General features: G+C 32.1%; 3 protein-coding genes across 7 annotated transcripts in view; all 3 read left to right on the top strand.

Moving 5' to 3' along the window:
* Positions 1–7,309, top strand: part of LOC139820662 (uncharacterized) — a 116,950-nt gene extending 109,641 nt beyond the window's left edge. For all 5 annotated transcript variants that reach the window (XM_071791087.1, XM_071791084.1, XM_071791083.1 and 2 more), the window contains one exon: positions 59–7,309. In XM_071791087.1, the coding sequence (XP_071647188.1) occupies positions 59–131 (73 nt within the window). In that variant the 3' untranslated portion in view covers positions 132–7,309. The remainder of the gene's footprint in view (positions 1–58) is intronic.
* Positions 7,310–8,073: 764 nt separating this feature from the next.
* Positions 8,074–17,849, top strand: LOC139820525 (adenylate cyclase type 10). Its single transcript, XM_071790894.1, has 29 exons — positions 8,074–8,251; positions 8,338–8,613; positions 8,883–9,006; positions 9,180–9,340; positions 9,419–9,550; positions 9,650–9,869; positions 10,104–10,407; positions 10,655–10,782; positions 10,883–11,038; positions 11,162–11,267; positions 11,520–11,936; positions 12,202–12,293; positions 12,411–12,563; positions 12,858–12,945; positions 13,015–13,156; positions 13,390–13,530; positions 13,666–13,815; positions 13,878–13,959; positions 14,108–14,328; positions 14,524–14,685; positions 14,795–14,910; positions 14,992–15,312; positions 15,528–15,667; positions 15,832–16,121; positions 16,288–16,486; positions 16,598–16,737; positions 16,831–16,942; positions 17,176–17,314; positions 17,386–17,849. The coding sequence occupies exons 1-29, from the start codon at positions 8,167–8,169 to the stop codon at positions 17,527–17,529; spliced, it is 4,941 nt and encodes a 1,646-aa protein (XP_071646995.1). The 5' UTR covers positions 8,074–8,166; the 3' UTR covers positions 17,530–17,849.
* Positions 17,850–18,201: 352 nt separating this feature from the next.
* LOC139820524 (aminopeptidase N-like) lies at positions 18,202–25,603 on the top strand. The gene is made up of 12 exons (XM_071790892.1): positions 18,202–18,468; positions 19,144–19,667; positions 19,821–20,282; positions 20,922–21,105; positions 21,484–21,643; positions 21,952–22,033; positions 22,391–22,770; positions 23,250–23,530; positions 24,230–24,420; positions 24,555–24,857; positions 24,977–25,046; positions 25,262–25,603. The coding sequence occupies exons 1-12, from the start codon at positions 18,460–18,462 to the stop codon at positions 25,379–25,381; spliced, it is 2,766 nt and encodes a 921-aa protein (XP_071646993.1). The 5' UTR covers positions 18,202–18,459; the 3' UTR covers positions 25,382–25,603.
* Positions 25,604–27,272: the final 1,669 nt, after the last annotated feature.

The following is a 27,272-nucleotide window of genomic DNA, read 5'->3' as shown; positions in this document are numbered from 1 at the left end:
GCTTCTGAAATTAACGGTTATTAGATATTTCGCTAATCAGAACCGCGACGTTTTGCAGAACAAGAACGTCAATGGTGTCCGACTTGAAAGACGAAGATCAATCGCGGATTTATCAGCAGGATACCAGATAAGTACTCGAGACCACCTACGGTATTTTGGAGTATCGGTCTCTTCGTTATCTCGATGTTGTCATACGCACACACTTACCCGCAAACGTAGAGGCAGTGTATAGAACGTCTTTAGAAACGTAGTGAAAAAAAGAAAACAAAACAAACAACAACTACAGCAAAACTACAGTACACCACCAGTATCAGCAACTACAGCAACAGCCAATACCTCTGCCTGTGCCGCTCATCACGTATCGCGCATCAATCTTCATCACCATCATCATCTTCGTCATTATTCGACATTTCTCATAATTAATCGGAATTTTATCATCCACGTGATAGTGCTTTAAAAGAATTGTCAAAATCAAGAAACCGGAAATTTCTTCAGACTGCTGTCAATCCAAATAGATAGCACTCGCTGGTTTACCATGGATGAAATATAATAACAATGGACGACATACGATGGTTTCGGATATTTTATCCTGGAAACGTGTTATAGGCATTTATCTTCTTCTCCCTTCGACATCAGCGATATTTGGATCGTTGTAGGCGTCATAATTTATTATTATTGCAATAATGTATCGATAATGCGAATTGTTGTTTATTATATAGTTCTTTGCAGCGCGCGGCGTACGACATTGTTAAAAAGTTGACAATTTATTACAGGAGAGCATTGTTTTATATTTATTTCTTTAATATATTTAATTTTAGATGTATAATTAAATTAGCGCTGCAAGAAAAATTAGATTAGCAGAGGATTGAAAGAAATAAGAAATGATTAACATGGATTGGAGTTTTATTTCTTAAATTTCTTAAATAAATAAGAGCTTGCTTTTAATTATTTATGGCTATTTATAATCTAATTTGCTTGAAGAATTTAATACAGCTTGGTGAGTTTACATATATCCGCATTCCTTGATATGAATAAAATTACAATTGGAATAAATATATAATTTCTGCCGTCTCTTTATCCTGCAAAGAAAAAAGTAAGTTAAAAAAAGTTGGTATTATAAGAATTTGTATCATGCTGCAATTCGTAATCAGAGAAGGTAGTTTTATTTTATTATTAAATTATTTTTTATCTTTTTTATTTCTGTTTTATTTTCACGAGAATTTTATTGGGACACGATCCGTTTTAAAACCAGCGTCTGTGATTTTGAAAATTAATATTTAAGAAATCAAAACGATTCAGAAATATTTCTAGATAAATCACCTCCTAGAGTGTCGCATTGCAATCGTCACGCTAATTAAATTATTGCAATCGTCACGCTAATCGCAAATGTGGGAATACGCAGAAGGATACGCCGCTGTAAGTACTAGGAGACGTGCAGGATGAGAATGCGCTCTTTAGGACGCACTTTGCGAAAGATCGCGGGAAGCCAAAAGAACGTAGCCGAGGCACTAAAGAAAATCTCTTGTAAATATAATACTTATGTTATTTCTTCCATCCGTGCAATTGTCCCGAAAGTCGTGAACGATTCCTTGGAAGCTCTCCTATTTAAACATTTACATCCGTTCCCAAAATACACCACTGTAGAATAGGAATCTATTATGTACACGCATATAGGTATCTCGCTGAACGAAATCCGCATTTACTCGAGACTGTCTTATCGGAGAATGCACGGTTATTATGCATAATGTATATTGCGTGAGAAGATTACAGATCGTAATCGAATATCGCAAAGGAAAGACATGCGCTCTAAAATCTCGATCGTTGATTTTAAAGAAATGGACCTTGAGCTGAAATATGCGCTTTCCTTTAAAAGATAGAAACTTGCGGCGATGTAAATTATTTAAAAAAACGAAGCTACTTACATATTAAACAATAATGTACGTCGTCGCAGATCTGCATCTCGCAAAGCGCATTTGAGAACGCATGATGCGATATTTTATTACGTTCTCCTTTTTCTCCTAACGGTTGGCTACTGTCGAAAATTAATAGAAACGGCACAAAATGTTTGACCTATAAAAGGTTTGAAATGTCATTTTTGGAAACAAGCTGGCGAGCGACCTGGATGAGATACTGCGACGCGCGATGCAATATTTACGACGCCAGTATCACGGCGAGTGCGTTGCAGCATTTTTGAGTATTAAATATGCATCTGCTTCTTGCGGGAACCATAACGCGACAATGTATTACAAAAAGAAAGCGACCAACGAAGTGAGATCCTGTCGGATGGCACGTTCTTTAAATCGTTCGATCTCGCTCGCCGCTAATATCGTCGCGTCTGCCATTGCGGTGAGTTAAATTGCGAAATGTTGAAAGTGTATAAAATTTTATCGTTAATATTTGAGGATAGCCCTTCTGTGTGAATTCCGCGGGTACGACAGCACTTCTCTCGTTGCTGGCTTATCCCATTCGTTAAACTCCGGCGCCTCTTTGCATCTTGACGACGTCTACGAACCATTTAGACTCAAAAGACTTATTAACTCGACTTTAATATATCTAAACGTTAGGACAACTGTAAGCTGGAATCAAAGTGCATGTTGTTGTGTGTGGCGTGGATATTTGTTTAAGCGAAGCATCGCGAATCGTAAAATGCATTTAGAGAAATTCGGAAAAAATATAGGTACATTTCTCTCTTATTTAGACGACATTTTTTTAAAATTACTTATTATATAAACCTCATTATTATTTTTTCTTTTTTTTGTTTGTTAACAATGATATATAACTCGTAAAAATTTGCTGTTTATATGTTTTAATTTTAATTTAATTTAACGAATTTAATAATATATTTTTAATCAGTAAAAATCACGATACTTGGCCACAATCCTTGCTAGAATAATAGCATGCGTTGCCACGAAACAGCTTCCTCTCTTACTTCTGACCTCCAATCTCATATAGATACACGTGCAGAGATAAGATAATTAAAATTAGTATATCACCGCAAATAAAGTAAAGTGAGAACCGTGAAAGCGAGAATTATATTTACGTTAAGTTTGAATTTTCCACAAGAATCAAATACAGACAATCTAACAGTTACCAATTACCTAGAATCTAGACCATCTAAATATTTTCTCTGTCTGGAATCAATAAGAGTTTATACAACGTGTTCTCTTATTGTTCAAATTTTTATAAAGATGTTAGAGAGATGGCGAAATTTTATTAGTGAAATCACAAGTTGTTGAGATGTTCTAATTTCCACAAGAACGATAGCTGTTGTTATTTCATTTCTGTTAACTTCCAACGTTTTACATCTTGTAATTTTCATATTTATTTGCAAGGATTATTGTCGTCTCTAAATGGAGAATGTAGTACGATTGTTAAATATCTCTTTCGCGTCGATCGAGTCGAGAGATCGAAGGTGAGATGGAGAGGAAGGACGATGAGAGAGAAATAAAAAGAAACAATTAGTTAACGTGTGCCACCGTCATATCAAGCCTATATCATCGTGTTACATCATATAATAGCTAAGCAGAAAAAAAATAATATTATCGTTAATTGACACAATTGTTAACACGGAACGAATGATTGGAGTGCGTGAATGTGTTGTGCGCCTGGTGAATCGATTTTTAAAAATATCGACAGCATTATTTTTCCAACGTAGAATTTTTTAACAAAATCGAACTCCGGATACTTATCTCACTTTTACGATCTCTCACTTTTACACGATATTCGACATTTCTAAAATCCGACTTTTATCCAGTCTTGATTAACATTGCGAATATTATATCTAAGTCACTTTCGATGTTTCAACTCTTTGATATACGTCTTGCAACTCGATAATAATTAATTTGCAATTTCTGTTTCGCGAAAAGCCGCAGGGAATGTGTGACTACGTGCACGAACGGGGAAATACGACAGACACAGATAAGGTATCAGATCGAATTTCTTGTTGACATATTAGATTCTACTAACGTACTATAACAATATAATATATAATAGTAACATATTATCACTCCATGAAGATCCTTTCGATACAATCGATGTTGTAGAATTTGTGTCGTCCGCGTCGAAACGGTGAAAAGAGTTCGGGTGAGAGAACGAACGAAGGGGAGGATGCGATTGTATTTCGCAACAGATCGCGCCTAAGTTATTAGAAGCGTAATTAGTAGTAGAATAAGCATTCGTTAAATTTTAGGGCCGATTTTATTCTTAGCCGCGAAATCATTGTTATTTGACTTTCATTCCGCAATTGCGACACCGCGTCTATATCTTAAATCAATCATTTTCGTGAACGAAGAGAAAATGGAATTATTAAATAATTAATATTTAATTTTTGTCCCTTTATACTTAAGATTACTTTTCAAAAAGTATTACTCACAGAATATATAAGACTTAATCGCGTTATCATGATAAACTTTTCATCATGTGATCATCGATGAGAATTATCGGTTATTATCGAGATCCTCCCCTCGAACCTCATCAATTTATATGGTACTCAAGGTGATCCTAAGGCGAGACTGCAGAGTGAGACGAGAGTGAGAGTCCGAGTGAAAGAAAGTGAAAGAGAAGCGGTCCTGATATTATTTTTTGACTCGTGACTGTTAAGTGTCCACGATAAGAAAATACCAAAAAAAAAGAAATACGATTTTTATGTGAATAATATTGTATAATAAGAAACGCCGTACCGACGTTATCGTAATTCTTATCGGATGCTGTTTTAAGACAAAACCAAAAGAAATAATTAAAATTTATAGTTGAAAATTTAACAAAAATCGAAATAATATACGATAAGACAAATTAAGAAAGTAATTATTCATACTTTGATGAAAAACTTATGACAATTCGCAGACATCGGCGCTTTTAATCTTCATTACTGCTCTTTTATTTTATTTTGTGCTGGTAATGCTGATGCTGGCAACCTCGTGATAGTCTGCATTGAAAATAAAATTTATCAAAAAGAACGCTTCAGCGTCCGATAAGGCTCGACAACGGTACGACGTGATTTCAACCCGCTCCTTTTCTATTCTCCAATTTCTACGTGTTTAATCGCTAAATGAACAATTAATAACACAAGTCTTAACGAAGAGAAAACACGATAGGGAGAGACGCTTCGATTACTATTATTGTGCAACGTTTATCGTTAATAATCTCGAAGAGACGAAGAATCTCGACGCAATACAATTTTCGATCGCGTGTATATACCTAAGCGAATGATAATAATATGACAACGGGGATTTAAGTCAAAAGTGTGAGCGTGAGAGTGAAAGAGCGAAAGAGAGAATGAGTGAAAGAGAGGGAGAGAAAGAGGAAGAGAGGACAGGAATACGAGTGAGATAGGTCCTGTTTCGCCTAGTCCTTGCGAACGCTTAATATTAATTAGGCGTCACGTATAATATCTCGAGCGAGTATTGCGTTTAATTCTGCCGGTAATCACCGAAGCCGTTCTCATATTCGTTTTTTTATGATTTTTTTTTCTCGCGCTTCGGTGATTTCCGGCTTCCGGGCAGGAGTTGATGACGATCGTAAAGCGAGAGAAAACGGCGGATTATAATGAAAAGTGCGACGAAGCTAGGAATATAAGGTTTACCGAAGTAAGTTAAGAGATAAGCTAATTAAAGTAACAGTTTATTGAAATACATTGTTGCAACTGCCATGCTGTGTGCCATTATATAACGAGTCACGTTTGTCGTAAAAAGCAAAAAGAACAAAAAAAAAGAGAGAAAGAGAAGAAGAGATGAAAAAGAGGAGGAAGACGTTAGCGGACATACGAAGTAAAATATATAGTATGTCTGTGAAATACTTGTGCGCGTTCTCGTCTGTCTGAAACTTTTTGGTTTATAACGCTTTTCGGAATCGTGGAATTACACCGTCGTCCTCGCACACGTCGCACTAAAATCCCTCCTGATAATGCAGTATTTTGTTATACAATTTACTATACAATTGAGAGAACGACAATTTTATCGCGAACATCAGCGCAAGGTTTTTTAACTGATACGTAACGCGAGGCGGAAATTTATGGGCCTTTTCTTAATACCTAATCGATTTAGCTCAGAAGATATAATTTCGCGAGTAAATAATCACGACGGAGAGAGAAAGAGAGAGAGAGAGAGAGAAACGCGTCGAGAGAATACGGAAAGGACGACGGGGTAAATACCCGGCAGTCAGATATCGCGAACGATTTCGCTCGAACTAGTGGAACTCGTGTGTGCCTGCTTGCGTGAATCGGCGTGTGCAAAATATACAAATGTGTTGTGCAAAATATAGTAATAACGTACGAAAAACACGCGCAGGCACGTGCACGACACTTCGCACGTGAGGAATGAAGTTCCGAAACGAAATTCACGACGAAATTCGGCGCGACGATCCGTTTCTGCGATGGCAAGACGTAATCGCCGAGAAAAAAAAAGTTGCATCCTGCGCAAATGTTCTTGGATAAATTTTTTTCGACGGATGTGACAATTACGGTGAGATTTTTTTCTGTATAGATATAAAGATATATACATATACATATATATAGCATCTGTTAATAATAATAATTTATTACGCGCGCTAAGTCGTTTCGTTATCACATCGTGTTACGTAGAAGATTTATCGATGTTGTTATTAACGATTGTCTTCCTTTGATAATAATCGATAGTCCTGTATAATTGCCGTGTCCGTCGCTGTTAGTAAATTCGCAGGATGCTGTAGCACAGTACATTACATCAAGTAATATGAATAAGTATTTAGAGATCTTTTTAATTCGTTAAGATTGTTTATTTTATTTAATACTATAATAAATATGATGCTTTAAAAATTTAGTGCAATACATTTCAGATATTCAAAAATTTGTTAAATATTTTAATGTTTATTTCAGATAAATTGATTTACATGTATAAATTAGGAAAATTTATATATTTAACATGCAGGAAATAATAATTTTGTTTTAGCGACACAAATGCAAAGAATTAAAAATATGAAAACGTTTGTTTAGTGAATTTTAATCGGCGCGTAGGGCGATTTGTCAACAACCAAGTAGCAACGGATCACTATGACTGTCAATTTCGTGTAACGCGATGTCTTACAATAGTGAGTATAATCCACTCTCGTTAGTTGACAACCGACGGTGTGTGAGGAAACAAGGAAGGATTTAATAAGTAACCACGTAAAGAACGAGGTGACGTCGACCCATCATAGATTCAAGCACAATAAGGATAGTAGGGCCAGGCACAATAAAATTCGGCCGTCACGTTGTAGGCAGCGATCTGTTAGAGCGACAACTCGTATAAGTATCCATATAGCGAGGCTATTAAATAAACACATATTGTCTATTGTCCGACGAGTGTATTTATTGTTGACGCTGATCGTTCCCTTCTGCAAGCCTCTAAGCAATCTGATATTGAATGAAATAAATATCTCACGGAGGAAAAGGCTAATACTTACTTTATTAACTCCCCAGTTTCTATTCCTGAAAATATTTAGTTAGATTCCATGCCATTTATATAGAATAGAGTATAATCCGTAATATATATATATATATATATATATATATATATATATATATATGTATATATATATATATATTATAAAAGTGTATAATGTGCATCTCTTCTGAGAGAAAAAAAGAGAGAAATTTCTATGTATATTTATATTTAATATCTTATATTATTTATACGTATATTTATTTTCTACCTATATACTTATATTTATTTTTTAGCATCATGATTAAAGTATCTTAGAATCTGAAGTTTGCTTTCGAAGCTTATATTTAAGCAGCATTTCTTTTATTTTAGCTGCGAGTAGTACATAGGAATTAATAATAATTATTTAGCTGTTATTTATTGTAACATCAAGATTACGACTTACATTACAGTACAGAAGAAAAAACGACGGATATGCTAAGAAATACGAATGCTTTAGTAACAGAAGGTAAGTCAATGCGTAAAAATTAGATTACAATTAGATTACATTAAATAATAACCTAACATATATAAACATAATTTATAATTTTATAATACTGATTTTTCATTTCAATATAAAGATTTTTAAAATATATTATCAGCATAATATGAACGAATCTTAAATATGCATTGGTTGCGTAACAATTTAATAGAGATTGTTCAATCGGTAGTTTATAATTCAGATCGATCCTCGCGTGCTCGACTGGAGCAACATACTAAAATATTTGCGTCTATGTGCCCCGACGAAATTCTCGATTATTACGACAATTACGAAACCAGGGAATACCACACGACGTTGATGCTCGGCGATGTTTCAGGTTGAAGCAATTTGTTGGATTATCACATATCAATCGTCATTACGACGAGTCACAAATTATAACGTGAGATTTTAATTACCGTGCAGGCTTCACAGACCTCACGGAAAAATACACGAAGACCGGCGTTGGCGGTCCCTCCAAGCTGTCGGAAACTTTGAACAGCTATATCGGCGCGATGGTGCAGGAGATCCTCTCGCATAACGGGGACGTCGTGAAATTCTCCGGCGATGCGTTCATAGTGATGTGGAAGCTCCAAGAAGGGATGTTTATGCGCGATATCGCCACGGAAGCGATGCAGACCGCGTGCATTATACAGAAACATTTTGGAACTTACAACACTGACGTCGGTGTAACGCTCAGAGGTTCTAATGCGTCAATAACGCTTTTAATGTATTGATTGAGTTAATTCATAGATAAGTTCTGATTTGCTTAACAAATTGAATTTTTATATTTAAAAAAACGTTATAACAGTATAAATACTGATTCGCAAATGATACACTGAGTCTCAATTACTTGAAGATAAAATAATTTTGTAACACAATAGCATAATAATATTATATTTTTTAAGAATATTGTACAACAGATTGCAGAGTCTTCCATTCAAAAGTTAATTTAATAATGTCTTTAATAGTAAAACTTGCCATTGCTTCCGGGATAACGTACTTCACGTCTATTGGCGATCCAGAAACGATGTCGTATTATGTCATCACTGGAAAACCTGTCTGGGATGTAAAGTTTGCCGAAGGATTATGCCGGTATTAAAGAAAAATATTATCTGCATTCTAACTTGTAATCTTTGCATGCAAGTAGATACAAATTCAAAGTGAAACAAATATATCACTTTTGATTTATTAAAATTACATTTTATTAATTTTGCGAAAGAAAAGCAAATCAGATATACCATATTGACACAATAAATTCTATCTAGAGGCGGTGATATTCTCGTGGCGCCCAGTAGCTGGCAATGGGCAAATCCTAACGAATACGTCTATGAGAAGTTACCGGATGGTGTACATACTTTAATCATAGCTTGCTCAGCAATGTGGTACCACTCCAGAGCTCATGATATTCACAATGGTACTGAAATCAGTACGTGATTTTACATTAGAAAAATGTAAGGAGTCTTTTCTTTCTATTCTAAGTAATAATATGCATTGCAATTGCTAGATAACAGAAACGCCGAACATAACAGAAACTTTTTCGACTCATCACATGTCAAAGTGCCAAATAGTGCAACCTTAATGAATTGGATTGGCGATACTCAGAAAGAACATGATTTCGAGCAAGTCGATTATAGTCGTGAGTAAAAACGTACAATCCGAATTATGTTATTTATTTTTACATCGCTTTGAATCGGTTAAGATCGCGAATTATAATTATAAATGTTTAATTTCGTAGTGAGGCCTAAAGTCATAAGGATAGCTAAAGAGCGATTAAAGGATTCATTAAGAAGCTATATGCTCAGACCAGTAATACGATCCGTGGAAATGGACGAGCCGTTGGAGCATCTTACAGAGATGAGACAAGTAGTCATACTCTTCATCAACGTCATCACGACGGTCATGGATAACGAAGAATTGATCTCGCTCGTTAGTGCGGCTTATAAATTAGTCTGCGGGTAAGCATCCAAACTTATATTTTTCTCTAACTCTCTTTTATCATCAGCAATTATATCTATAGTTACTATTATTCATTATATGAATTATATTTATAGCTACATTTATAGCTACATTTATTTATTTATCTTAATGTCACTAGTCGCGAAAGTAACAATTTCGCTTATTACCACAATAGTTAATTTAAGAAGGAATTATTTTAACCGCACAGTTGTCAATATTTTTTATTTTTCAAGGGTAGTCTGCGAGATGCACGGATGCGTGAACAAGACGTCCCTCTTCGACAAGGACCTGATATTCCTCTGCATATTCGGACTGCGCGGCGACAAACACGAGCTGGAATCGCAGATTGGATTGAGATGTGCCAGTAAGGTGCGGCAGCATCTCCTAGCGATGAGGAACGTAAAATCCGTGACGATCGCTGTCACCACCGGGATGACATATTGCGGTGTGGTCGGTCACATTTTACGGAGGGAGTACACCGTGATAGGAATGTCGGTGAATAAGGCAGCGCGTTTGATGGTCGCATATAATAACAAAGTAATTGAATAAAGAATAATTACTTGCCTTTTATTCATATTCTGTTTGTGAATTGTAGATGTATCTCGTTAGATAAATGATCTATCTTTCGCGAGTATGTCGTTATTAAATTGGGAAATAAGTTATCTTCACGTTAAGAAGTGACATAATTTTTAATCTTTTGACACTAAATTTTAGCGCATTTGTAATTAAAGATAACAAATACTTCGCTTCTATTCTATACAGAAGTGTAATCCTTATCTTTAAGGTGATATGCGATCGCGAAAGCTTCCTGCGCTCTCGTCTCGAAGCAAGACACTTTATACTGCAAGAGCCGAGACATCTGAAAGGAATCACGAACGTCGGTCCTGTCTATGAGTTTCAGGAACAGACAAAGTATCTCGCAACTTTTTTATTTTGTAATTTTCTGGAAATTACCGTTTATCTTCGTAAAATATTATCTCGTAGTGATACACGACTTTACGCGTGGTTGCAGATTTATTGCGCCTGAATTAATACGCAGAAAGTATCCTTTGCTCGGACGGGAAGCGGAAATGAAGATTTTTCGACAGATGCTATCGAATCTGATAGCACATTTCACCACGGACGAAACAACGCAGCATATACAACCCGAACATATGTTGATTATAAAGTGAGCAATCTAATTCCCATCGGGACTTTTAATTTAACTTTAATTTTTAATTCTTGATTATTAACTTGCAAATGCAATGTTTTGCATTTATCTAATCTAGTTTTTATTGTCTTCTTTTTTCAGAGGCGAACCGAGAATCGGCAAGACGAGATTGTTGGATGAAATTGCACAGAATATTCCCGCAGGTGTATCACGCAACTATATCTCCTTGGTTATGAACGATGCTAAGGTTGACATAGAAATTGCAAGATTTTTCAACTATCACATATTTAATTTAATTGATTATGTCACAGATACATAAAATTAAAAGCTTATCTTCTTTTATCATTTTAATTAGAAATTACTATTATTTTAATGGAGCATTTATTTATTAAATAATTTATTAAATAAATAGTAATTTTTAATCTTTCCTAATCGAGAGTCAAGAGTTAGAACTTTTTTCAAAACAGAGTTCAAATCAATAGTTTTTCTCTTAGCACAGGTTTCTTACAGTTTGGTCCATCTGATATTTTCTATACCGCTGGGTTTCACCGACGCCACTGCCCCGAGGGACCGCGAAGAAATACTGATGTCACGACTGGAACATGTATACGAACCAGAATTTCTTTGCGTCCTTAATCAGCTCTTCAACGTGCATTTCATGATGAGCCCGCGCTACAAAGCGCTATCCGGGAAACAAAAGCGCAAAGTATTGAGCAATTTTCTGCTTAAACTGATGAGAGATTGTTTTAAGGATCTATGGGTGGTGATTATCGATAATGCCCAGTATAGTGACAATGATTCCATGAAACTGTTTCGTACGATGACCAGACAGAGCACAGTCTTCTTTATCCTTAGCATCGGACGCGAGCTCAACGGCGAGTACGAAATACACCCCACCGTTTTGGAGAGAGCACGAGTACGAACATTCAAAAGAATTAGAAGAATTAATTTAATTAAACAAAGATCGTGCAAAGATAAATGCAATAATGATCTTTTTTAACGCCATTAATGTATCATGTATCTCTTATTTGTTTTTATAATTAATATTTCGTAATGAGAAATTTGTAATAAGAAATAAAAGTATTGCATTAAATTTATATATCTTTTTGTATTTATTTTTACGATACTGCAAGACATAAACGTATGTAATAAATATATAAATTATTTTTTACTACTAATAGATTATCGAATTGGGTCGCATAGACAAGTGGTATCACGCAGCGCTCGCATGTCAGATCCTCGACGCATGTGGAATTCCTCCGGAACTCGAAAGGTTGGCCATTCTAAATATGCAAATAATTTTCTTTTGTTGAAGAATGCTTTTAATAAACAGCTAAAATATAACTTTCTTTGCGTCTATATTTTGTGTATCTGTATTCTGTCTTTTTAGATTAATTCAAGAAAGAAGTTTTGGCAATCCAGGATGGATAGAAAGTTACTTATTAAGCCTCACACAATCTGGTAGCCTCGTAATAGTGCATATCAGCAAAATGATTGCCGAGGAAATGGGCTATGTGCTTCCTCCCATTTATATGCTGAAAAGGTCTCATAATTTTATCTATAATTCTAGAGTCTAACTTATCCATATGTCTATTTGCTTTTAAATGTAAAGTTGAAATTGCGACTAAAATAGAATTATAGGAAAAGCAGAATCATTTAAAATAGATCAAGATTGATTCAAAATTTTTTATATATGTATATTACATATATTTTTTTATTACGCATAATTTTTTAAATCATAAAATATATTTCCTTACTCGCGACTACAAATATCCTAATATAATTAATAGTGATTGACATAAAATTATTAAATACACGATGGTCAGTAATTGTTCAGGTTTGCCTCAGAGGATATGTTTCTGAATGACGGGAATAATGAAGAAGAACGTTCAGACAAATGGAAGATGTACAGAACAAGTTATCGTGTAGGCTTTCTTTCCATTAATTATTTTACGTAATTAATAAATGATATAAGATAATTGTTTTAATTACAGAATGGTCCAATATCTTCGATGAAGCTGCAAAGCGCTGTTCATAAATCGGGAACACCAATTTATGATGAAGAAACAATCGCCGTTTGCAAATTTACAGAAGGTTTTGTGCCAGAAGAGGGAGATACTGAAGTGACAATGGATGGTATAATTAAAATCAATACCAATTTTAATGACTAATTCTAATTCTTATGTTAATTAAGTATTAGTTTATTAAATGCCCATATTTTTAACACAGTTTATATACTTTTATAAATTAATATATTTTCTGTTTAAGTAGCTTATAGTATCTTAAAGTCTGCATCGTGCAATTTTACACGTTGCACGATATGTCTATCTTTTTGTGTATCATAACATTATTATATGTTATGTTGTCAGTAATGATTTTGAAGATTTTTGACTCGTTAACACCGCTGGATCAAATGTTATTAAAATGCGCGTCGGTGTTGGGAGAAATTATTAATAGAAGCATGCTACAGTACCTAATGGAAGATAAATCTATAAGGGAAATTGGACTCGGTAAAAAGATACCTAGCAATAAATGCAAATATTTGCAATAAACAATTCTTTAATTTTAAATAATTTTTTAAATTTTACTTAATTTTGTTTTATACGATTAAATACTGTTTAAAGCAATATTTATTGTTACTGTAGCCGTCAAGAAACTCTTCGAGATTCGAATCTTTGGATGCGCGCGGGGCGATTTTACTACGAGCGGCAGACCGCTGGTATTCTACAGAAATATAAGGAAACCTAGTCTCGAGGCAGAAACTGCGTGCGAATGTGTGGATCTTATGATACCAGGTATAATAAAGCAAACATTCAAATGTAAAATTCTATATGGCTCATAATAAAACTTTATTTAGAGGAACTAACGGACTTGCCGCGGCACGCGTCTTGCGGTCTGATGCATTTCAAAATGTCGATGTTCCGCGAAACTACTTATAGGTAGTGAATGATTTTAATATTTGGATAAATCATAATGATAGAGCAATTAAGATATAATATTTTAAATATTCTGCATAAAATTCTACTGGACCTAATATAATGCTTCAAATATTAATAAAATTAATTGTATCTTTTTATATTTATAAAGATCGCTCACGGAAACTCAAAAAATGGAATTACACAGCAAGGCATTAAAATATCTTCGGCAACATACCAAACGATGTATGGCTTGTGGCGAGATACAATTTACAAGATTATTAGGAAAAACGGCCGCGCAAGAAACTAGAAGAACAAAATTAACTGTCGACGTCGCCGAAATGCATCAACTTGAAGAAGCAACTTACACTCTCAAAGAAGAGACAGAAAACGGTATTATATACAATCTGCAATCAGTCTTGAACTCAGTTTAGATATGAATTGAATTAATACATTATACATGCGCGCACACACACACACACACACACACACACACACACGCTTAAGCTATTTTAATAGATATGCAGCAATTTTAAAATAAATGAAGATATATATTGTAATAATTTTGTAATAATATATTGTCACCAGATATGGAACAGGTAACAGAGAGAACACCGATTTGCCTCAATATTTTTCAAAAAGTCAGAAAACCCACCAAGACCTTTTCTAACGTTGACTTCGCCAACTGTCAATGCCATCTTATTTTAACAACTGTCTACGCTCAGATGTTGGAACATTGTCTAGGAATCGGTAAGTCAACGTAAATCAATATCGGCGTGCATAGTGAATATTATATATTTTTTCTATTCTCTTTTTTTTAATTTTTAAATTATGAAACATTTTATATTCTCTATTCTAGGAAAACAAGATATGATTTTGACGGCAATTTTGGAGTTTGTGGAGATTTGTTTAGCGAGTAACAACGTACCTCAAGCTCGCAGACTTCTGAGTGACGCTGAAGCTCTGCTTCAACAAGTAAGCAAGACGGACATAAAAGAACAAAAATAGTAAAATAGTTCAAAAAGATAATATTAATCGTGATCTCTTTAACGGTAGATGTTCGAGACTAACGAGGAGAAATCGATAGTCTTGCTTTTTCTCACCGCAAAAATCCAGACACTTCAAGGTAAATGCCATTTGGAAAGCGGATTACTTTCCGAAGCAAGCAAGAAGCTGAACGAGGCAATGACCAGTCTGGGCTACAATTTTCCGCGCCGTAAATTCACAATCGATTTGAAGTCGACGATTCAACTCGAATTGCTAAGATGGAGATTGGTCTGTCCCAAGCGTTGGAAAATTGACACTACCGATGAATTCACTACGAATTATATCGAGCAACTGGCTAATTGCTTGGCAGAGATGTTTAACGTATTTAGAGTAAGGATAATTATTCGGCAACGATTTTTTAATACTGATTGTTCAAGTCTACATGATCATAAATTGTCTTTTGCGATAACTCGCTCAGTGTCTTTTATGAAATAATAAGCTTCACAGTTATTGTGACTTGCTCAATTTCGTAAATATTTGTTTCTATATTGAATTTTGAAGTTCAATAATTGCTGTCTATTATAATTCAAATTTCGAAATTTCAGGGAACGAAGGAAATGAAGAAACATGCACGATTAGCAGCTATCTGGGGCTTAAATGCTGCGCTGGATGCATCGAATGATTTTTTCACGCTCTGCACTTCGTTCACGAATATGATGATCACTGCGCATGTCTACCAAACCAAGTGCTATGCCAGATAAAATCATTTAAAACCACAAAAAGTTTAATGAAAACAATTGATTAATAATTTCTGCATATAAAATTCATTACACGCCATTTGTAACGTTATTAAATATTATCTTCTTTCTACAAGGACATTTGTTACATTGTTTGATTATTTTTGAGCAGGTCAATCGTTCCTTATTTGGAAAAACAGGCTCTCAGTATTTGTGCAAAGAAAGGAGATTTGCTCGAGTTTCAAGAGCTCAAAGCCATTGCCGAACTTTATGCGGGAGTATTTTTCTCGCGATGGTTGAGAGGAGAGATCAGCAAAGCAATCAGAATCGGCTTTATCACGATGAGAATGGCGCAAACTATGGATTCCGTGTTTCTTAAGTTGCTCATACTACCGAGATTAACGCACTTGCTCATGATCTCGTGCCGTCATTCGGAAGTCGTCACTTTGCTGAGAGAATTGGGTAAGCTTTCCGAATGAAAAAAAAAAACGGACAGGTTTTAACAAATCTTAATGATCTTATTAATGAATCTCATATCTGGCGAATATGATAAATTACATAACAGATCAACCAAGTTGATGTTTTAATCACATATAGGGATACTTATGTTCTAAAATTGTATATACAGAATTCGCATCACGAAACAATTTGGATAAATCGGGTCGTACTTGGTACTACGCCACGTGCGCTGATGTGCAACTCGACACCGGTCTCACAGTTCTCTCGTTTCAAAATTGCGACGAATATTATCTTCAGGAAGGAGAGACTATAGTTAGCCTACACGATCCCGAAGCGGAAAGACGATATTTTACCTCCATGTGGTTGTGGTAAATACGAAAAGCTTCGCTTTATGTCGAATTAGAATTAACAGTTCCGAAAATATATTATTATTGTAGAAATGAAATTTTGGATTTTTGTTCTAATATGCGTTATCGAAGGTGCGTCAGAACGCAGCAGTGGGAAGCTATGAAAGTTTGGAGCAGCAGAAACGTGACGGCCGAGAGTGTGGTGGACGAGCACAAGGTGGCAGCGACGATTACCGCGTTGAAGAAAATTGAGGGATTGCTAATTTTGTACGGTAATAAAATGGTTGAGTATTTGAATGTTACGCAATATGTATATATACATACATGTAAAAAATTATTACCAAGGTAAAATTGCAATTTTACAGTAAGGGAAGTTACTAACAGGAACATAAACGCATTGAGTACGCTAACGGAAATTAAGCATGAATTCAGGCATATCAAGAATATGACAAAGGTCGTAAAAATTGCAATTCCCAGGTATAAAAAATTGATTATTGTTAATAATATTTTATTATATATAATAATTATATATAATTTATTATAATTTAAACTAGCTCGCACAAAATAATTTTGCATATTGTAAATATTGTAAAGTAATTTCAATGATATTATAACTTAAAGTTATTTTGATAGAACATTAGAAAATTTTGATATTTGCATTTTATTTAAACTTTTTAAAGAATTATTCTAAAGAACCGAAATGCTCGTAGGTATATGTTGATGAAAGCTTATTATTATATGATACAGTCGCGAAAAAGTGCTGCAATAAGTATGCTACAAAAAACGAAAAAATTATCTATAAAAGTTGACAATAGAATGATCTATGCGTGGGCAAATCATTGTCAGCAGGTACGAGAAAATTTATTTTTATTGTGATTTCACATAATTACGATATTTAAATTTTGCCGTATTACATTCAGGCTTGGCTGGGTGCCATATCTCCCATACAGGAGGGCTTATGGATAGAAAAGACTATGAAGCTACATGATAAATGGGATGAAGTAAATGCCAACGATTCAACGATGGTTCCTTTTACACTTCCATTACCGAAATATATGTTATAAATATTTGTAATTTTAATGCATAATAAGTATGTATATGTTTACAGTAATATATACTTCATACATATAATATATTATATAAATAGTAATAAATTTTTAATTGAATGCAATGTTAATGCGCTTTCAAAAAACAAAATCTTCTATAAATCTTTCTTTATGCATGGCGCATGTGATTAATCGTATAAATTAAATCGCATAAAAATTCACGATCCGAAATTTTCATGATTACTAATGACACTCGCTAGAACTTAAACATAATTAGAATATTGATATGAAAGATACAAAATATTATACTGAATGAGGATAATTTACTGTATTTTTTCAATATTTAATTATATATTTTTTAAATTTCCTAATTAAACTTAAATATTTCTTAAAGTTGAGTTAGAAGTATCTAAAGAATACGGTTATCTTGTTTGTTTGTGTTTTTGAAATTTAGTTCGCGAAAAGTTCCACTGTTTTCCTTTTTGTAATACGAAATTTCAAACTTTTCCGAATTTGTGCTTGTGGTTTAGCAACTCAGAAAGAAATAATGTTTTAAGTTGAAAGGAAAATCTCGTTTGTTTTAAAAACCTTTATATTTAAAAATGTGTAGTTCAATAATTTTGATGTAATATGATATAAGAAAAGAAAATTATATTGGTTTCAGATTGTATTTAATATCACAAAGAGTGTTCAATAATCTAACGGAATATTTATCATGATCTTAAGAACTGTTTACATCACGGAATATTTATCATGATCTTCAGAACTGTTTACATCACATACTTTCTGCTTTTACCGGTCACATTCGTTAGTCTCAGCCGTTAGTCTTCGAGGATCTCTCGACAGATTAAGTCGTTACCGTGCAAAATATATTTTCGATTTATAGTGATTATGTGCTACAAGTACAATTAATTGTAACAAAGAGTTTAATTTTAATCGGCAATTTAAATGCATACAGTGAGTAATTAAAAAATACTTACATATCTCTCTTTAAAAACAGAAAACATCTGTAGAATATAATTTAAATAGTTTTGAAGTACGAGTATGATGAGATTAATTCCATTTCATCTACGCTGTTCTTTTCGGAATTATTAAAATTGTTAGAGTAACATAAACCACTTTAATACAGACAATTCAGAGTATTATAATTTAACAATCTCGGGTATTATAATATACCCCGTGTTGAAGTATAAACTAAAGAACTCTCTTTGAAGATTAAAGTTATTATATTTAATTTATATTAAACATTACAGAGACATATAATTAACATAAAAATAATTAAAAATAAGGTAATGAAAAACGAGCTTAAATAAATAACATTTATTATGTGCGTTATGTTCGTCGGTTAAACTCATTTAAATTATGTTCTACATAGGTATGTTCAATTTTCAACTCCAAGAAAGATATTCAAGCGTTTTATTTCTGGTAAAATGTCTTGTGCAATGTCTGTATTAAATGCAACATTATTTTTATATTCAAATTTATTTATTTCAAGAACTATCAAGAAAATTTATTCTCTCTTCTTTTTCTCCTTTTCTTCGAGATAAATTCATTCTGGTTTTATTATGATTTACTGTAAATTGTTTATGCTGTAAATTCAAATTCATATATCTCAAAAAGATATTCTTGCAGAGACTCAGTATGAAAATTGGTATGGCGTTTCTAACGCTATTATTAAATAGTGGCTTACTATTCGTCGGCGTTACAACTCAAGAAATTGATTCTAGCAGCATTACAGATGACAGTTATTTTCGTTTACCGAACCACATAATACCGCAGCACTATGACATTGAACTTGAGCTATACATGTATATACAAGAAGAAGTCAACAGTACCGTTTCTGATATCCATGGCAAAATGGTTGTCAATATTAGTGTTGTTCAGAAAACATATAGTATAAGTTTGCACGCAGAAAAACCTTACGTACTTATACTAAAGTCTATGCTGGTTAAAGAACACATGGACCAAAAAACAAGCGTACAAGCGGTGAAATATGGCTATTGTAATATATCGAACACTAGGACTTTTTATTTTAATACTGAGATATTACCAGGCAATTACAATTTAATAATACATTTTTATACTATATATGATGCAAATGATAAAGCAAACAGTTGGTTCAAGACACTTTATCGCGATACGAAAGGAATGACAACGTGAGTAAACATTATAACAAACTGTTATACGATTCTATAAGTACTGTTTATTATGTTTTTCCATAAATAATTTCCAATAACACTAACAAAATAAAATATTATTTAAATATGCATGAGTTTTCTGTTATTAAATATATCGTTGATATGTATTAGATTCGTTGCCGGAACGCATTTCCTGGGGATTGGCGCTCGAAAAATATTTCCATGTTGGGACGAGCCGGGAATAAAAGCTACCTTTAACATCTCCATAAAACACCATAAAGAACACACGGTTTTATCAAACATGCCGAAACTAATGACAGTTCTGGATAAAGATGGGGAAAAAGCGTGGTCGCGATTCAGTACCACTCCTGCGATACCTACTTATCTCGTAGCAATTACAATTAATATCGAACCCAATTTCCTACTCAAAATTGACAATAAAGTCGGCAACATATGGCGCAGACGTATTGTGTCATATATTAGTGACTTCGCAGAAACGTTTGCTGCACAAGTCGCAGAATATTTTCATGAGAAATTTGAAATCGTAAAAATGAATCCACGATCGTTAGATATTGTTGTAATTCCAGCTCTTCCAGACAACGGCATCGCGAATTGGGGACTCATTTTGTATAGGTAATATATCTAATCAGAAAAATACATTAATTTATAATTAAGTATAACTTTAAGTCTTATATATTTTGGGACAGAAGATAAATTTATCTTTTGGCTAGGTTGATTTATTCCAATAAATTCATAGAAGAATTTACATTTTATCATGTCGTCTGTATTTGTTGAAAATACGTTTCTGTTTCACATTGTTTTAATATAGATACGTAAAAATATTATGTAATTTTATTATAAAAAAATAAGTTATCAATATATACAACAAGGTATATTATTTTTACTTTTGCACATAATCTTTACGAAATAATTGACAATAAGATTTATGTATTATATAATATGTTTTTTAGAGAAAAACTGCTTAAATATTTATATCTTTTATTACTGAAATATGTCAAATTTTTTATTCATATTTATTAAAGACAAGAGCTAGTTTACTTAATAATAAATTGTTTATTACTTTTATTTGCATATTTTTCAGTTAATAGGTGACTAATGCATATAGTATATACAACATAATTTGTGTAAAAAATAATTAAATAATTTAGTAGACATGATTATATAAATTTAGTAGGCATGATTAATACACTGTATATTGTATAATAAGGATTCAGCACAACCGCATTACATACTCATATCATGAATTTTCAGGGAAACAGATATTGTTTATGAAAAAGGATTAGATCCTGCTATGCAAAAAATAAGAGTGGCGAGTTTAGTAGCGCGTGAAATGGCACATCATTGGTATGGTAATTATATTAGCCCATCCTGGTGGAATAATTTTTGGCTAAACGATGGTATTGCTATGCTGCTTGGAATGCATGCTATTGATAAGGTTAATTGTTTTCTGATATTTTTTATCTTTTTAGAGCTGATTTTCTTACGAAGTAAAAAAAACCTGTTATTATTATAATAATGTTATAATTCATGTACACACACACATCTCTTGTGTCTGTTAAAATCAAGATGCTTATCAAATAATTCTTTTCAATTTTTAAAAAATTTTAAACTTAATCATTTTTAGATTGTTTTTAATTTATTTCAAATTTACACAGCATCTAAGTTTAACTCAAGCAAATTTTATTTTATATTTTTATAATTAATGATAAGAAATGCTAAAGCAATTTTTAATAATAAACAGTAGCGCTGGTGCATATAATATGAACATCTCTCTTAATTGAATATTTATTCGACTTTATTAAATCTTTTTTAGATCTATCCAAAATTTCGAATATTGGATTTGTTCGTAGTCCAGATTCTACATGAATCTCTCCATTTAGATTCTTTTGCTATGCAACCTCTCTACTATAAATTAAATATTGAGAGTCCCACAGAAATTAATTCACTCTTTTCTTTTCCCCGTTACATCAAAGGTGAGATTAAAATGGTATAAATATAATTAAACAATTATCTATAAATTTCTGAACATAAATCAAATAAGGAAATTTAGCGCTAAATTTATATATCTGTGGTTTATTTATGTATAAATTTTATTACAACAAGAAGAAAATAAATGTTAAGATCACATTTAAATTAAACATAAAGTTAGGATCTTTTTTAAATTAATCTTTATTCTTTCTCAACAAAAAGTTATGTTTATAAACTTACGAATAAGAATAAAGAAAAATAAATTTATTTTAAATATATTAAATTATATGTTATGATATAAATTGTGTTGTAGCGTCTTCAATATTGCGCATGCTGCAGCATGTGCTTACCGATGATGTGTTTTGGCATGGTGTCAAGTCACATTTAAAGGCGTAGTAAGTAATAATTATTGTCATACAATAATTACGTGAATTTAGATATAATAAGTATAATAATTGGAAATTCTATAAAATATTTGGATGTAATTATGCATTTAAAATGTACTATTCATTTACATATTTATTCATATTTCACGCTTCTAAAAGTCATATTTATTGTATTATAATTTTAATTGAATATAAGTTAATCTTTTTTTCTATATTATTTACAATAAGTTATACTAAAATATTATTATATTTATAAACTTATATCTTTTAAATTGAGATACACGCGTAAAGTTAAACAATTTTATATTATTTAATGCGACATGTCTCAGTATTTATTGTTAATAATGTGAAATTTTACAAATTTAGTATGTTTGACAAAGCAAATTCCAACAATTTCTGGCACATTATGCAAGATGCCAAACATAGTTCATCACTCGGAAAAAGATTTAACATAAGACGAGTAATGAATACTTGGAGGGACAAAACCTATTATCCTGTGCTGAACGTTAAACGAAATTATATAGATTTTGGAGATCTATTAATATCGATAGATAACCTTGATACACAGAAACAGGATAAATGGTGGATACCTGTGACCATCACTACGCAGACAGAATGTAATTTTACCCAATCTTTTCATCATTACGGCACGTGGTTAAAAACCACGCGGTGGAATGTTCCATATTGTGAAATTCGTTTGCCGTATGAAGAAAGTGGTTGGATAATAGTTAACTTACAGCAAACTGGTAAGCTTATTATATTTGTTCCGTATATATAATAATTAAATAATTGTACATTAATTCACAATTTTATTTATTATTTTACAAAAGCTGAAGATATATATTTCACACTTTACATAAATAATATGCTATTTGATAAAATATTGTTTAATATATTTTGCTCTATTATTTTTGTATTTAAGATAAATTTTATTTAAACAATATTGTCATTATTTTTATGTATTTAATGTAAATGTATACAAAATTCTTTACGCGTAGCTTAATTTTTGCAAAACAAATTAACAGACTAAAATAATTTATGTAATATGTAATTTACATTTCTTTTAATATAAATATATATAATTTCTGACAAACTTTTTATGCTCTTTAAAAAGAAGAAGAAAAATGCAGATATTCAAAAATATATTTTAATAAATCTCTAATAAAAGAGATCTGATATTTCTTGAAGAATCTCATAATTGACAAAATTTTTTGTTTAACGACAGGTTATTATCGCGTTAATTATGATCGCAAAAATTGGATGAGTATTGCTTCTTATCTACTTGTTGAAAACTATACGAATATACATGTGCTAAATCGTGCTCAAATCATCGATGACGCATTTCATCTAATGTTAGATCACAAACTTGATTCCTCTATATTCTGGAATCTTACGGCTTATTTACATCGAGAGACAGACTATGTTGCGTGGTATCCGATGTTCAAAGCTCTTGAACACATGTCGAGGATTTTTTTATTGCAAGTGAATAAAGTTACAGAAATAAAGGTAGTAATATACTTTGTTCATAAAAAATATTATATGTATATGCAGGTATTCCTCGTTTTTCGAAAGTTTATTTTACGCCAGTTTGCTTTTATACAAAAGACTCCACCTGTATTCGCTAACCGAAAAAAATTTGAAGAGAATTTTTGCTTTTACAAAAAAAATTTTTCCCACATAAATTAATAATAATTGCTTCTTCTCTTTATGCCATTTCGGCTTACGAAAGATTTTACAGGAACACTTTACTTTCGGATAATGGGAAAAACTTGTATATAAAATATCAACAACTTTTACTCACTTAAATTCTCAAGAAAATAAAATGTATAAAATAACATTTAAGCATGTTGTATTGTGATCTTATTTATTAGAAAAATAAAAGGTAAAAGGGGAAGATTTTTACTTGCTTTGTGCTTTATATTGCGTAATTTATGTATGTTAAATAACTTTTTTACATATATATTTTTTTATTTTTATTTTTGTGTACTTTATACATATATGTATATATGTACATATGTATAAAGTACAACATACATATATGCGGTGATTCTAAAAAGATAAAAAACTTTGGAAACAGTTTCTACTGCATTTAAGTAATTAAGGTAAAAAAACTTAGTAAACGATCACATTTTCGTATACATAAATTTTTTTTGTAAAATACCACACAAACTAATATAAAATCCATATTCTTTTAACAATTTTTAGATAAAATTACAATCCCTATTGACTGCACTTCTTGAGAATATAGGATATGACGAAGGTGCTAACGAGAATGATCTTACTAAATTTTTAAGGCAAGAGGCCGTCAAGTGGGCGTGTACTTTGGATGCTACTGAATGCATTTATGAAGCCAAAGAGAAATTAGCACAGCATCTCACAAATCCTGAAAAACACAAGTAACTTATTTTTACAAATTCTTTACAGTCACATTTCTTTTGGATCTCATGTACTTTGTAAAATTTGACTGAGATGTAAGACTATATGATAATATTTATAACAGATTTATACATCTTATCTTTTATTATTGTAGACTTCTGCCATGGTGGAAGCACTGGACTTATTGTAAAGGTTTAATTGCGACGAACATTACGACATGGTCAAAATTAATTCGTAAATACGCGAAGAACCATGATCCCGACATTGTAAAAGCTGTGGCATACTACGATGACTTTAATATTATCCAAATCTTTTTGCAAATAATGTCGAAGGAAAATGATGTTATACCAAATACTAAACACCGTGTTCACGGCTTTTTTCATATCGTTGCAAAGAATGCAAAACGAAATGTAGTACTTGATTATTTATTAAAAAAATTTACGGAATTAAAACCCACGTAACTATATTTATTTTATATTATACCATATTATTTTTTAAATATTATATTCTATTTGCAATAATAGAAAAGTGTTGCTTATACATGTACTAATTACAAATGTGCTATTTTGTTTATAGAGAAGTTAGCTTGGCTGCGGCATTAGTTCATATTATTAATCATGTGTATACTAAGGAACAAATTTGGAAGGTAAATTGTATGAATTTGAATAACATCTTTTTATTATAATTAGATTTATTTCTGTAATGTATATAAAATTTTATTATTCTGATTATCTCTAAAAAGTGTAAAAAAATATGTTATATTAGACGCAAGGGAATAACATGATGTACATATATTATCTGTTATATTGTGTAACAAGAAAATTATTTATTAACTGTGAACGTTAAAATAATTTGTTTTAGATACACACATTCGCGAAAAAGACAATTGATGACAGATATGTATATTTGGCTGTTAGACATAAGATAAGATCACGCTGGTTTGAAATTACCCGTCAGCTTATTTATCTTATGAATTTTTAAAAGTCAAAAGATGTTACATATATGTAGATAATCAATGGAAGATTATTATAATGCTTGCCATATTTATCTGCATAAATGTTTAATAATTTTTTAATTTATACTAAGAATAATTTATACTGTTATTATTATGTTATATTTATGATATATTGTTTTTTAAATTACTTTTGTAATTGACGCACGCAATTCATTATTTTGAACACAGAGTTTATTTGATAATGCAATTACAGGTGTTGAATAAAGAATATTTTTTAATATTATCAATAACATTTATTTAGTCAATAAAATTTGCCTTTTCTGCCTTATCATTAAAATAGATATATAGATCATATTTAAGATATTATTATACGCTCAATCTATATATCGTTATACAACAATTATATTATTTATTTTTATTAATCTATTCATATTCATTTAACAGTTCTTTAATTTTTTCGATATACGAACAATATGTTCTGTGTATATAAGGCACATGGGGTGCAGGCATCACAAGTTTTTAAGAAACTTTTGGCGAAGCTTTAAAGATGTTTTAAAAAAGACGAGGTCTTTTAAACGCGTGTTGTCTAAGTTTGAAACAAATACACTTTACAACAATATATAATATATAATACTATAATATGTTAGATTTAAATATTTGCATATATAAATATTTAAATCTAGCGCAGATCGATCGCCCTTTATTGCAATGTCGCGACGACATGTAATACAACATTGACACTGTCCTGCAAGCGGGGCAGTTTGGTTCTCTACACCCACTTGCACCTGTTGTGGCTGTCGTGGCTCACGGACCAAATGCGGATCATGAAACATAATTATACCGATCATTGTGCAACGGTGCGCGGTGCTGCGCACCACGCGGCTGTATGCGTTTCGTTAGTGATAACACACGCGCCGAGTAGCTAGAAGCAGTCACTATTGAGTGAATGGTGATCGGTATAAACAAGCCAATGACACTCGAGAGAGACCTACATATCTTTCTTCTGAACCAACGAGAAGCAGGGACGTTTTATTACCTACACTCATGGACTAGAAATCCAAAACAGAGTAACAGAGAAATTCGAAAATTTATATTACCTTATTTATTTAAAAAATAAATATGTATAAATTCAAGAAAACGCGTGCGCGCTTATAGCACTTTGTGGATCAGCAATAACCATATATTCTCCGAATAGAATGTTGTTTACAATTTTTGCAGATGATGCTTTGTGTCTGAAAGATATTTTCTCACATAAGTTTATAGTCCCTCTTTTCTTCTTGTTTTTTTTTAAGTCGTAGCTGATCCTAGGGAAATAAGAGAAATGATAATTTTTATAGTTTTTTAACTTTTATTTTTGTCAATATATAATCAAGACGTAAAATGCTCAGGGTACATAAATGAGCTAAAGCGGCACTGTCAGAAGAGACATGTACTTTATGCGACAGGGGAAGGAAAAGACGCGTTGATAGTTTCTCTCACTATGCGCGTCTTTCTTTTTTAATCTGACAAGGACTATCTTTTTTTTTACTTTCACAAGGACTCAGTGCACTATCGCTCGCGCTCATTGATCCGCGCGAGTGCATTTATGCAGATTATCATATGCAATTTGTGTCACATGAGAGAGATGTCGGACGAAAATATTGGCAACTATTTTACACGCATATACTAAACGCAACTAATACTTATTTGAAAACTACTCTACATTAAATACATAACACATTAAAATAATAGCATCGATGAGAAAGTTAAATATTTTTACGCATAATTTTGAATATTACATAATTAATTATTTATATTATTATATGTTATTAATATGAAGATTAAACTTACAAACTATATTCTGTTTTTCTAACTATATTCTGTTTTTATGTCTTTAAATACACGGATGTAGTCGCTTTTCTTAATGTACGGAGAAAA

This window comes from Temnothorax longispinosus, chromosome 10 (genome assembly GCF_030848805.1).
Source record: "Temnothorax longispinosus isolate EJ_2023e chromosome 10, Tlon_JGU_v1, whole genome shotgun sequence".
Lineage (NCBI taxonomy): Eukaryota > Metazoa > Arthropoda > Insecta > Hymenoptera > Formicidae > Temnothorax > Temnothorax longispinosus.
This window is presented reverse-complemented; position numbering and strand designations above follow the sequence as displayed.

Bases quoted from the DNA above. Each gene is read 5' to 3' on its own strand.
- LOC139820524 (XM_071790892.1), top strand. The intron at 23,531-24,229 runs GTAGTAATATAC...AACAATTTTTAG, and splicing joins ATAAAGTTACAGAAATAAAG to ATAAAATTACAATCCCTATT. The intron at 24,858-24,976 runs GTAACTATATTT...TTTTGTTTATAG, and splicing joins TTTACGGAATTAAAACCCAC to AGAAGTTAGCTTGGCTGCGG.
- LOC139820525 (XM_071790894.1), top strand. From the start codon at position 8,167: ATGTGCCCCGACGAAATTCTCGATTATTACGACAATTACGAAACCAGG. The intron at 10,783-10,882 runs GTATCTCGCAAC...GCGTGGTTGCAG, and splicing joins GAGTTTCAGGAACAGACAAA to ATTTATTGCGCCTGAATTAA. The intron at 11,268-11,519 runs GTTGACATAGAA...CTCTTAGCACAG, and splicing joins TGGTTATGAACGATGCTAAG to GTTTCTTACAGTTTGGTCCA.